We start from the raw sequence: 12,927 nt of genomic DNA on the forward strand, positions 1-12,927 counted from the left end.
CCTGGGGCAGAGGCCAAGGAGCCATCCCCAGCGCCCGGGCCATCTTTGCTCTAATGGAGTCTCGCTGTGGGAGGGGAAGAAGAGAGAGACAGAGAGGAAGGAGAGGGGGAGGGGTGGAGAAGCAGATGGGTGCTTCTCCTGTGTGCCCTGGCCGGGAATCGAACCCGGTACTTCCGCATGCCAGGCTGACGCTATACCACTGAGCCAACCTGCCAGGGCCTTCCCTTAGTTCTATCACACAGATGTTACTATGGTGAAATTTTTTTTTTTTAATAATTTTTTAATGGGTGTACAACTGTGAACTGGTTTTTTTTTTTTAAATTTTTATTTATTCATTTTAGGAGAGGGAGAGACAGAGAGAGAGAGAGAGGGAGAGAGGGAGAGGAGAGACAAAGAGAGAGAAGGGGGGGGAGCTGGAAGCATCAACTCCCATATGTGCCTTGACCAGGCAAGCCCAGGGTTTTGAACCGGCGACCTCAGCATTTCCAGGTCGACGCTTTATCCACTGCGCCACCACAGGTCAGGCATGGTGAAATTTTTTGATTGGTTTCTATATGTGGTTTTTTGTTTTTTTTTGTTTTTTGTTTTTTTTTGTAACTGTGATATAAGTGGGAGTTTGTGTTATGGAGTTTATATTAAGTACAGGAAAAGTTGGAATCACCGAGTGACTAAAGCTTATCGATAGGAAGCGCTACTGTTTGCAGTGATGATTTTTGCCCTAAATCTTAACAACAGTTGTATAATATCTATTTGTATAAGGTTTTCCTAATACAGGAGGGTTTCACAATAAGTTTTTGCTGTGACTGTGAGAAGGAATTAATTGTTGAATTTATATTTATTAATTCTTGTAGTATTTTTCTTGGAATGACCGTCAACCTTTATTCACCCCACCGCGCAGTTTTTCTACCATTTCCCTTGCAATCATCGTGTCCCTTTAGGGTTACTGCATTTCAGAATCGGTTTCTATATGTGGTTTTAAAAAGTAGAGTTTGTCATTGTACTTCAGTCTATTTTATGTTTGACTTTTTCCATTTGTAACGCTGTCCAGATATTTTCCTGTTTGAATAGCCTTTAAAAACTTTTTACTGTCATACAGTAGTGGACCTAAGAAGGTTTACAGTTAGTTGTCCATATGGAAAATAATATAATTGGCCTGACCTGTGGTGGCGCAGTGGATAAAGCGTCGACCTGGAAATGCTGAGGTCGTCGGTTCGAAACCCTGGGCTTGCCTGGTCAAGGCACATATGGGAGTTGATGCTTCCAGCTCCTCCTCTCTCCTCTCTCTCCCTCTCTGTCTCTCTGTCTCTCTCTCTCTCTCTCTCCTCTCTAAAAATGAATAAATAAAAAAACTTAAAAAAAAAAAGAAAATAATATAATTGACACAGGTTATACTGTTTTGTGTGCTTATAGCTGTAAACCTACTTTTGCCCACCCCTGTATATCTTCTGAAAGATAAACCATAATTTACTTAATCATTTTGTTTGTTTCTTTGCTTCATAATGTTTAGTGATTGTCCTTGTGCATAAAGTTTTTCTCTCCTGTATTCATTCATTCAGCAAACACTGAATATGAATTACATCTCAGATACTGTGGGCGTTGGGCCTGCTACAGAAGAAATTAAACACTGGATGGGCCCGTAGGTGGAATTAAATGATCTTTAGGACTCTGTTAGACTTATTAAAGACCCATCTCTCTTTTAGAAAGAAATAAAAATTGTTAGATGTGAGAAAATGTAATCCTAATTGTTGAGTTAATGGAATTTGGAATTGCAGAATTATTATTAACGGGAGAACCCCTCTTAGTTTTTACCCGTTTATAATTTAATTTTTAAAGTTGGATTTCTCCTTATTAAAACAAATACAGTTTTCCAGTGAAAGAAAAAGAAGATATAGGGCAAAAGTGTTTAAATGAAAAAAATAGAATCATAGCTAACATTCTGTTCCATGTAAAATTATGCTGAAAGGCTTACAAGAACAGCAACAACAGCAGCCCCTTGTTTCTCCCCAGCCCCCTAAAGGATTTCCTTTTTTTGCCTATTTCTTCTTATAGTTTCATATTTTTATATAACATGTGTATGTCACTTTCTCTTGGTTTGTTAATTTCAGAAATTACCCATGGACTTTCTGTTACAGTATATGTGAGTTTTAGCTCACCCTCTTAGACCCTCCCATCATCTACTAAATTTGGGAAAGGTGCTTTACTGTAACTGGGCAGTGGTGGAAGTCTAGACTCTATTTAGACCTTGTTGAGTGGGGTTGCAGTTTTTTCTGAGGTATTTCCTGGAGTAGAGTGATTATTGTCCAAACACATTCTGTTTCTTGTTTGTCCTTTCCTGGTCCTTTAGCCAGAGAAAGTAGGCTCTTCACCTTTTTTATGTGTGTCCACTGGTATTACTGTATTGGCTCCTCTATCGCCTGGTCCAGGATGGAGGAGGCAAAATGAACATCCAAGAAGCTACTATGTTATTTCTTCTATACTGCAATCTCTAGCCAGTTTTCTTCTTTCTGCCTTTCAGACTCTTTTTCTGTTTGTTTAGGGATAGACAGACTTCGGAAGGGAGAGAAATGAGAAGCATCAGTTCTTTGTTGAGGCACCTTAGTTGTTCATTGATTGCTTTTTCATATTATGTTCCTTGACTGGGGGAGGGGGGCTACAGCAGAGTGAGTGATTCCTTGCTCAAGCCAGTGACCGTGGGGTCATGTCAGTGACCCCACACTCAAGCCAGCAACCTCGAGTCTCAAACCTGGGTCCTCCGCATTCCAGTCCGACGCTCTGTCCACTGCGCCCACCGTCTGGTGAGGCAACACATACTTATTTTTATTATTTTGTTTATTCTCTGGAATTGCTACTTTAAGGACAGTCTCAAAGCTCAGAACTTCCTCCCTGCCTAAAAGAAAAAAAAGCCTATTTTTTGTTATAGCAGCACTAAGGGCTCTCTGATTGTAATATTTGCCTATGTTCTTTCACAGAGCCACTTGGAGTGTTATTTTGAACTATTAAGAGCTTCTGTTACTAGATAGGAAAATGTTGTGAGAACATTCTAATATATTGCTCAGTTGTAACTGCTTATTGTGGATTTGAGTATATGTTAAAAAAAAAAAAAAAAAGAATGCTATTGACCCATGCACCCATGAAATTAGGGCAATATGTGTGACTCATGCATTGTTGTCCGTAAGAGTGGTGATATACTTTACCTTCAAGTATGTGCTAAAGCTACTCTTTTTTTCTTCTCAGCTGGAGTCGAGATGGTCATAAGCTCGTGAGTGCTTCCACTGATAACATAGTGTCACAGTGGGATGTTCTTTCAGGCGACTGTGACCAGAGGTTTCGATTCCCTTCACCCATCTTGAAAGTCCAGTATCATCCACGAGATCAGTATGTTGAATCTAAGCTGTTCTTTCCTGGGGTGGGGTCTAATTCTGTATGGATTAGCACCAGGCTCTGACAGTTTCAGTTTAAGGTTTTAGGAGGCAAATGCTCATATCTCTTTAAACCTTGCACATAAAAAGTCTTTCTAAGTTGGCTTTACTGAATACGTATATCTTAAGAAGAGTATTATACTATATAATTAAAAGCCTGCCAAAATTAGGATTTTGGAAACAGGCAAAGGTACGAATAAGTATAATAACTAGTTCTTGATCATCTCCTCTGCCTCCATTGTTTGAATTTCTTTAGTGGGGGAGAACGTTCAGTATTAAAACTGCATTTAAGAAAGAGTTACACGTCATTCTGTTACCCAGATATAACTGACTGCATTTCTCTGAATTCTCCTTTCTCTTTACATATAAAGGTTGGTACATAATGCTTTATATAGCATTATGTATTTTTTGCATGGTTTTAATCAGCATTTTGCTCTTCTACTTTATTTTATACATATTTTACTGATTTTTGCTACATTTTTATTTTTAGTGATTACATTTTATTTTGTCAAGGTAGGGTCCCATAACTTGACTCAGTCATTTCTCTATTATTAGACATTTAGATGTTAGTCTTTTTCACTATAATAAATTTGCTTGGGCTGGAAGAATTGGTGAGGGTAATGTATAGGAATCAAGGAAAACAGCAAGGGAATCAGCCTTCTGATACCAAAGCAACGGCCAATGTACTATTCATATTTTTAAACAGGAACAAGGTTCTCGTGTGTCCCATGAAATCTGCTCCTGTCATGTTGACCCTTTCAGATTCCAAACATGTTGTTCTGCCGGTAGACGATGACTCTGACTTGAACGTGGTAGCATCTTTTGATAGGCGAGGGGAATATATCTATACAGGAAACGCAAAAGGCAAGGTAAGCCTAGAAGCCAGTGAAACACGCCTTAGTTGTCCTGTGCTTTGGATCACTTTATGTGTACTTGTCTACTTTCTTTGAAATTTCTTTTATGCTCGCACTAAGCATGCCTCCTGCCTATGGCAATTGTAGCCTATTTTTCTCTTATGCTTAATCATTTGTTCCTTGGATTGAGAGTAGCCAATGGTTATGCAGCCTAGAAAAAGATGGAAGGACCTTTACTGGATGCTACTAATGAAGGGCGATTACTAAATTATAAAATTTAAAAGTCATATTATAAAATGGAATACTGTTGATGAAAATATCTACTTCTGGCCTGACCAGTGGTGGCTCAGTGGATAGAATGTGGACCTGGGACACTGAGGTCCCAGGTTTGAAACCAGAAGGTCACCAGCTTGAGCATGGCCTCATCTGCCTTGAGCTTAGGCTCACCATCTTGAGCGCAGGGATGCTGGTTTGAGGATGGGATCATAGACGTGACCGCATGGTCGCTGGCTTGAGCCCAAAGGTTGCTGGCTTGAGCAAGGTGTCACTGGCTCAGCTGGAGCACACAGAAGCACCCATCTACTTCTCCACCCCTCCCTCTCTCGCTTCTCTCTCTCTTTCTTTCTCTCTCTCCCCCCCCTCCCTCCCTCCCTCTCTCTCCCCCTCTCCCCTTTTCCCTTTCCCTCCCCCTCTCCCTCTCCCTCTCTCCCCCCTTTCTACCCCCCCCTCCTCCCCTCCTGCAGCCATGGCTCAATTGGACCAAGGTGTTCTGGGCACTGAGGATGGCTCCATGGCCTCCTCCTCAGGCGCTAAATAATGGCTCCAGTTGCAACTGAGCAAGTGCCCCAGATGGGCAGAGCATCGCCTCCTAGTGGGCTTGCCTGGTGGATCCCAGTCAGGGTTCATGTAGGAGTCTGTCTCTTCCTCCCTATCCTGTCACTAAATTAAAAAAAAAAAAAAGAAATACACACACACACACACACACACACACACGTATGTATGAACATAAAATTTACTGTGTATAGTTGTCAGTAAGTACACTCACACTGTTGTGCTTCCATCAACACCGTCCCTCACTAGAACTCTTCATCTTGCGAAACATTAACTCCTTATTCCTTGCCTGCCCCCCCCCACCCCCTGGCAACTATCATTCTACTTTCTGTCTCTGAATTTGGCAACTCTAGATATCTTGTGTAATTAGACATACACAGTATTTGTCTTTTTGTTCCTGGCTTTTTCATTTAGCATAATGTCCTTAAGATTTATTCTTGCTCAGTGTGTGCCAGAATTTCCCTCCTTTTCAAAGCTGAATAATATTCCATTGTATGTACAATATATACTACATTTTGTTTTTTCACTCATCTTCATGAGTACTCTGGTCGCTTCCACTTTTTGATTAGTGTGAATAACACTGAACATTATATTTTAAGACATTATCCTTTATTTAAAGAGGTAAAAGGCAATACCAGTTATTAATCAGGCTGAATGCATGGGAATAAAGATGTTGATATTTTTACCCCAGTCTCTGCCCAGTTTTAGAAACAGAAGCCAGAATTAACTACTGTAAGTTAACAGAAGACTTACTTTTTACTTTTTTTTTTAACTTTAGATTTTGGTCCTAAAAACAGATTCTCAGGATCTTGTTGCTTCCTTCAGAGTGACTACTGGAACAAGCAATACCACAGCCATTAAGTCAATAGAGTTTGCCCGGAAGGGGAGGTAAGACCTCGTCTTGGTAGGGACAGTGTTAAAGTTGAGGGGAATGCAAAAATACTTTAAGATTCACAGTGTTTGTGTATATTATACTTAAATTTTTTTTATAGTTCACTTTGAAAAGTTAATAGAAATTGTCAGTATCTAGTTCTTAAGTTCATAAAATTTACTGCATTGAACCGGCATTCACATCTTCTTTATCTGGAGGTTAGCAAGCAGTTTCTCCACAGTAAGAACATGGAGTGATATGTGCTTAGAACCAAAATGCCTGGCACGTAGTTGGTACTGGGTAATGATTAGCTATTATTACAATCAGAATTGATTTCAGAGAATTCACATAGTAACTAAACATGTACTTGACTCACGGAAAGCCTATTTACAATCCCTTTAATTACCGATGTTTTTATGGTAAGTTTGGTTACCCAGCTAGGAGTAGGTGTACCAACAGAAACAAGAAGGAATATGTTGTCAGTAAAAGAGGTGACACCCTGTTTCATATAGGAGCACCCATACGTCTTTAGGGTACATTCATGTTCAAAATTCTCTTAAATTAAAAAAAGGTTAGTGAAGTCTGGAAGAAGGTGTGAAATAACATAATTTAGACAGATTTCTGATGTCATTACAGTAAAAAAAAGGAATATTTTAAATTGAAATAGTTTATGAATTCATTAAGAATAATATAGAGCCTGGCTCAGTTGGTTGGAGTGTCATCCTGATATGCCAAGGTTGTGGGTTTGATTCCTGGTCAGGGCACATACAGAATCTACCAGTGAATGTTTAAATAAGTAGAACAACAAATCACTGTTTCTCTTTCTCTTGTTCTCAGTAAAATCAAATAAAAAATTTTAAGCCTTAAAAAAAAAAGAATGTATTGTGTATAAAACAGGCCAGAGAAATGCAGTATTTATATACATTTAACTGGATCCTTGTGAATTCAGCAAGCTGGTTTCAATTTAGTTGTTAGTTTGCACATACAGGGTTCAAGGATGTACAGGAAATACATGACAAATTCTCATATCAAATTAAATTTTGGTTTGCAAAGTGACAAGTAGACACAGAAGTATTCAAGTTCATTACTTAGATCTTGGCTCAGTCTCTCCCCAGTTTATTACTTGTTTTATGATACTGTTCTAAGTAACAGGTTTTAATAGAAAGTGGTAATGGAAACCGATTCCTGACCTCCAGTGTTGACATTTTTCTCCTTTCTGCAGTTGCTTTTTAATTAACACAGCAGATCGAATAATCAGAGTTTATGATGGCAGAGAAATCTTAACCTGTGGAAGAGATGGAGAGCCTGAACCTATGCAAAAATTACAGGACTTGGTGAATAGGTATGTATCGCAACGTAGGAGAATATGTGATCATTCATGACCTGGGCCTAGGTGCTAGGTCTCCTTGGGTACCTTCTTTGTCCTTTAGGACCCCGTGGAAGAAATGTTGTTTCTCTGGGGATGGGGAGTACATAGTGGCAGGCTCAGCCCGGCAGCATGCCCTGTACATCTGGGAGAAGAGCATAGGCAACCTGGTGAAGATTCTCCATGGGACGAGAGGGGAACTCCTGTTGGATGTTGCTGTGAGTAGAATAGAGAGGTTGTTGTTGTTACTTATGTAATACAGAAAAATCCTGGATTCATTCTTAGAACTGATTTTTTTTTTTCCTTTCGTTAAATTTAGTGGCATCCTGTTCGACCCATCATAGCATCCATTTCTAGTGGAGTAGTATCTATCTGGGCACAAAATCAAGTAGTAAGTATTTTTCTGGTTTAATTACTTTGAAACTAGAAACACTTTCTTTTAGTCAAAGAATTTTACAGATAGTAAGCTAAAAATTACCTTATTTAGTTCTTTGCATGTGGTTCTTGTAACCTAATTAAATAGGTTCAGTACGTCTAGCTTTGCTTTATTTTGATGGAAAGGTCTTGGGCCATAGCTGATTTACTGGTTGTTTTCAGTGAGAAAGTCTAGTGGACTTTCTGATACATTTTTCTATTTCTTATCTGCGAGATTTTTCTTTTGCTTTTCTTATTTTCATCTTAGTTAGTTTTTTATCTTAGTTTTATTTTGAATACCTTTATATTTTTTATCAGTGTATTCCTAATAAGTCTTAACATATGAAAGATTTGAAGATGTAGTATGTATTCTAGAATTTCTTTGATTTACTACACTTTTTGGATTATAAAGCAGTATTTGTTGACACTTTGGAGAATGGTTAATTAGCCTGGAAAATGTGTAGAACTTTGATTTTTTTGCCCTTTGGGGCAGCACTGAGAAAGTAAGGAGTGGAGGTCTGGGTTTTGGATTATTGCTTCAATGAGGGAGTGGGAGTTGGGTTTATCTCAGAATTACATCTTAAAAAGATTAAAGATGGCAGTTTTTTATGAAAGAACTGTAGTTAATAACTTAGAATGTTTAAGATAGAAAGTATCTTAATATAGTAAAACCTACAGATGCTTAATTTTTGTTACTCATTAAATTTGATCCCAGAATTCTAAATTGCTTTCTTGGTCAGCTCTTTCATCTACATCAGTGGTCCCCAACCCCTGAGCCACGGACTGGTACCGGTCCATGGGCCATTTGGTACCGGTCTGCAGAGAAAGAACAAATAACTTACATTATTTCCATTTTATTTATATTTAAGTCTGAGTGATGTTTTATTTTTTAAAAATGAGCCCTGGCCAGTTGGCTCAGCGGTAGAGCGTCGGCCTAGCGTGCGGAGGACCTGGGTTCGATTCCCGGCCAGGGCACATAGGAGAAGCGCCCATTTGCTTCTCCACCCCTCCGCTGCACTTTCCTCTCTGTCTCTCTCTTCCCCTCCCGCAGCCAAGGCTCCATTGGAGCAAAGATGGCCCGGGCGCTGGGCATGGCTCTGTGGCCTCTGCCTCAGGCGCTAGAGTGGCTCTGGTCGCAATATGGCGACGCCCAGGATGGGCAGAGCATCGCCCCCTGGGGGGTAGAGCACCGCCCCTGGTGGGTGTGCCGGGTGGATCCCGGTCGGGCGCATGCGGGAGTCTGTCTGACTGTCTCTCCCTGTTTCCAGCTTCAGAAAAATGAAAAAAAAAAAAAAAAAAAAAAAAAAAAAAATGACCAGAGTCCCTCTGTTACATCCGTCTAAGACTCACTCTTGATGCTTGTCTCGGTCACATGATACATTTATCCGTCCCACCCTAAAGGCCGGTCCATGAAAATATTTTCTGACATTAAACCAGTCCGTGGCCCAAAAAAGGTTGGGGACCACTGCTCTATATCATTAATATCTAGATTATAGACTGTTGCTTTCTCAATTATGTAGTATATTTTGTTTGTGGCCTAGGAAAATTGGAGTGCCTTTGCACCAGACTTCAAAGAGTTGGATGAAAATGTAGAATATGAGGAAAGAGAATCAGAGTTTGATATTGAAGATGAAGATAAGAGTGAGCCAGAGCAGACAGGTAATACTTCTCAATTACAGATTGTATTTCCCAAGCTTTATTCAGAATTCATTCTTAATTTGTGTTGAAAATGTATTTCATTGCTTAGTCTAAGATGTCACTTTGCCTGACCTGTGGTGGCGCAGTGGATAAAGCGTTGACCTGGAATGCTGAGGTTGCCGGTTCAAAACACTGGGCTTGCCCTGTCAAGGCACATATGGGAGTTGAAGCTTCCTGCTCCTCCCCCCCTTCTCTCTCTCTCTCTCTCTCTCTCTCTCTCTCTCTCTCTCTCTCCTCTAAAATGAATAAATGAATAAAAATTAAAAAAAAAGTCACTTTTTAAAAATTGACTAAGGGCTTACATGGGCATTGTTACTATGGTTCAACATTTCGTTTTGTATTTCCTGATTAATTACAGATGATCAAATGAGGATTTGCCTGCAGCACTTAGCAAAGCTGCCACCGTGCTGGGTGCTCAGCTGTGATATGTTGTCACCATTTTGTCAGTAAGGTGAAGGTAAAGAGCGTAGGCTCTGGCGTCTTGCAGACTTGAGAAACACACTTATTCTTTAAACCTGAATGTCCTCATTTGTATAATAGTGTTAATAATAGAAGCTGCCTTTTAGTATTGTGGAGAATAAATGAGATACTTCACCTGAAGTACTCAGTATAATGCCTAAGTGTGATGGGCATTTAGATGTTAATTTCTATTAGGATCATAATCATTGATTTTTTTGAAAGATGAAAGCAGACAGATAGGAAAGGAGAGAGATAAGAAGCATCAACTCTTAGTTGTGGTACTTTAGTTGTTCATTGATTGCTTCTCATACACACCTTGACCCGGGCTCCAGCTGAGCCAGTGACCCGTTGCTCAAGCCAGCAACCTTGGGATCATGTTGGTGATCCCATGCTCAAACCTGCGACCCTGCACTTAATATGGCAAGCCAGCACTCAGGTTGGCAATTTGGATCTGGAACCTCAGTGTCCCAGGTCGACACTATCCACTCCACCACCACCGGGCAAGTATGACCATTGACATTTTTATGTCTGTCTTCTGAACTTCTAGGTAGGAAACTAATTGAGAGTAAGGATTTGAATTATTGATTGATTGATGAGAGAAAGAGAAACATTGATCTGTTTTACTTATTTATGCATTGACTGGTTGACTCTTGTATGTCCCCTGACTGGGGATTGAACCTGCAATCTTGACATACTGGGGACAGTGCTCTAGCCAACTGAACTACCTAGGGAAGATTTGACTTTTTATCCCCATGGTGTCTAACACAGGGCTTTATATTTAGTAGGGGTTTGAGTGTGTGGATGCTTTGTCTGCCCTGTTGGCATTGTCAGTGAATAATTAATGCCACAGATAACCATCACTTGATTTTAGCCAAAAGGCTGAGAAGCGATTGTTCCAGATTACCTTGATGGTGCTGGGAATTAGGTCCGCATTTTGTAATACATAATACAAAATGTGTTTTAGGAGAACCACCAGGAATACAGCACGTGCTAGACTTGTATTGGTATTATTGGCTTATGTTCTGAGAAGCCTTCCCAAACTTTCACACAAGTTGTTCCTCCTCATGTACTTAGCACATTGAACACACCCTTACTGTAGCACTTCCTGTGTTGAATTGAAATGATCCATTAATGTCTGCCTTCCCAATTAGACTGTGACACTTTTATGGAAGAGCTGTTCCCAACCCTCTTGAGTGTCACTGTAGTCCCAGAGCCTAGCACATGGTAGAAATTCATCACCTATTTGTTGAATGATTAAGTAAAATGAATTGTTTGGTTTTCCTTTGTTTCTCCTGAATTTTAGTTTATTAAAATCTTGAGCTATAGTAGAAAGCAGTTTTGCACTTTTCAAACCTCTGCTGTGTTTCTGTCCTGCAGGGGCTGATGCTGCTGAGGATGAGGAAGTGGATGTCACCAGTGTTGACCCTATTGCTGCTTTCTGTAGCAGGTGAGCCACCGTGGGAGCTGGGCCTCAGGCCGTCCCTCTCCCCTCCTCTTTCCCCTTCCTCCACCTCGTCTCTGGTGTTGTACTTCTCATTTCCCTCTCACTGGCCCTTCAGTCCCATTTGCTTATTAGCTCAAAAGATAGTGTACAAGAAATCCCTTCCTTTCTCCCCTGATAGAAAATCTTAAACTGAAATAATTCATTCATACCATTTAATTTTGTACTGATTTTTTAAATCATGTTATCTGATTTCCTTTCATTCATGTTAGCTTGCTTAAAGTTCTAGATCAATACCTGTCGCTTATGGTTAATAGAGGTGATTCTGTCCTAAAGGAAGGGTTATTGGTTTAAGCAACTGTCTCCTCTTTTTTCCAATCCCTTGTCTGATCTTGTTCCAAATAGTGATGAAGAGCTGGAGGATTCAAAGGCTCTATTATATTTACCCATTGCCCCTGAGGTAGAAGACCCAGAAGAAAATCCTTATGGACCCCCACCCGATGCAGTCCAAACTTCCTTGATGGACGAAGGGGTTAGCTCAGAGAAGAAGAGGCAGTCTTCAGCAGATGGGTCCCAGCCACCTAAGAAGAAACCCAAAACAACCAATATAGAGCTTCAAGGAGTACCAAATGATGGTAAGAGCCACATCTTCTCTCTGTTGCCAGGAGACACCACTGTTTACTCTCTAGCACAAGCTGGTAACTTCCTGTTTTGGTGATTCTACCTTTAAGCAATTTTCCCACAAGTGTTTTATAGCGCTTTACAACTTGTGATAGTTTCATGTGCTTTCACTTCTCTTTCAAAATGGGGAGATGGCCCTGGCCGGTTGGCTCAGTGGTAGAACATTGGCTTGGCTTGTGGAAGTCCCGGGTACGATCTCTCTCTCTCTCTCTTTCTCTTCCCCTGCAGCCATGGCTCGACTGGAATGAGTTGGCCCCGGGCTCTGAGGATGGGTCCGTGGCCTTCATCTCAGGCGCTAAGAAGAGTTTGGTTGTTGAGCAATGGAGCAATGCCCCAGACAGGCAGCCCCCCCCCCCCCCAGCAGGCTTGCTAGGTGGATCCCAGTCAGGGCACATGTGGGAGTATGTCTTTCTGTCTCCCCTTCTCTCGGTGAATAAGAAAATTTAAAAGAAAAGAAAAGAAATGAAACAAAACAGGGAGATGACACACTTTTAACTCTTTTGACATCTGACTCAGAGTTTGTTTCATTATGCCACCATTCCCATCCTTCCCCACTCACCCAGGATTTTATTAGGTGGTAAAGTACTAGTCAGACTAGAACAGTCTTTCCTTCTGCCTACTTTATGTGTGTGTGTGTTTTTCTGAAGTGAGAAGTGGGGAAGCAGAGAGACAGACTCCCGCATGTGCCCAACCGGGATTGACCCTGCAAGCCCACTAGGAGGTGATGCTCTACTTATCTGGGGTGTTGCAACTGGAGCCATTCTAGCACCTGAGGCAGAGGCCATGGAGCCATCCTCAGTATCTGGGCCAGCTTTGCTCCAATGGAGTCTTGGCTGCGCAAGGGGAAGAGAGAGACAGAGAGAAAGGAGAAGGGGAAGGATGGAGAAATAGAT

The 12,927-nt window shown here is 40.8% G+C and overlaps 1 protein-coding gene across 3 annotated transcripts in view; it reads left to right on the forward strand.

The window, feature by feature from the left end:
- The window catches only part of RBBP5 (RB binding protein 5, histone lysine methyltransferase complex subunit), a 32,175-nt gene that overhangs the window by 10,161 nt on the left and 9,087 nt on the right, over positions 1-12,927 (forward strand). For all 3 annotated transcript variants that reach the window (XM_066361956.1, XM_066361957.1, XM_066361955.1), the window contains exons 4-12: positions 3,235-3,375; positions 4,126-4,288; positions 5,883-5,992; positions 7,198-7,317; positions 7,406-7,559; positions 7,661-7,732; positions 9,297-9,414; positions 11,290-11,359; positions 11,759-11,988. In XM_066361956.1, the coding sequence (XP_066218053.1) occupies positions 3,235-3,375; positions 4,126-4,288; positions 5,883-5,992; positions 7,198-7,317; positions 7,406-7,559; positions 7,661-7,732; positions 9,297-9,414; positions 11,290-11,359; positions 11,759-11,988 (1,178 nt within the window). The remainder of the gene's footprint in view (positions 1-3,234; positions 3,376-4,125; positions 4,289-5,882; positions 5,993-7,197; positions 7,318-7,405; positions 7,560-7,660; positions 7,733-9,296; positions 9,415-11,289; positions 11,360-11,758; positions 11,989-12,927) is intronic.

Source organism: Saccopteryx leptura, chromosome 2 (genome assembly GCF_036850995.1).
Source record: "Saccopteryx leptura isolate mSacLep1 chromosome 2, mSacLep1_pri_phased_curated, whole genome shotgun sequence".
In the NCBI taxonomy this organism is placed as follows: Eukaryota; Metazoa; Chordata; class Mammalia; order Chiroptera; family Emballonuridae; genus Saccopteryx; species Saccopteryx leptura.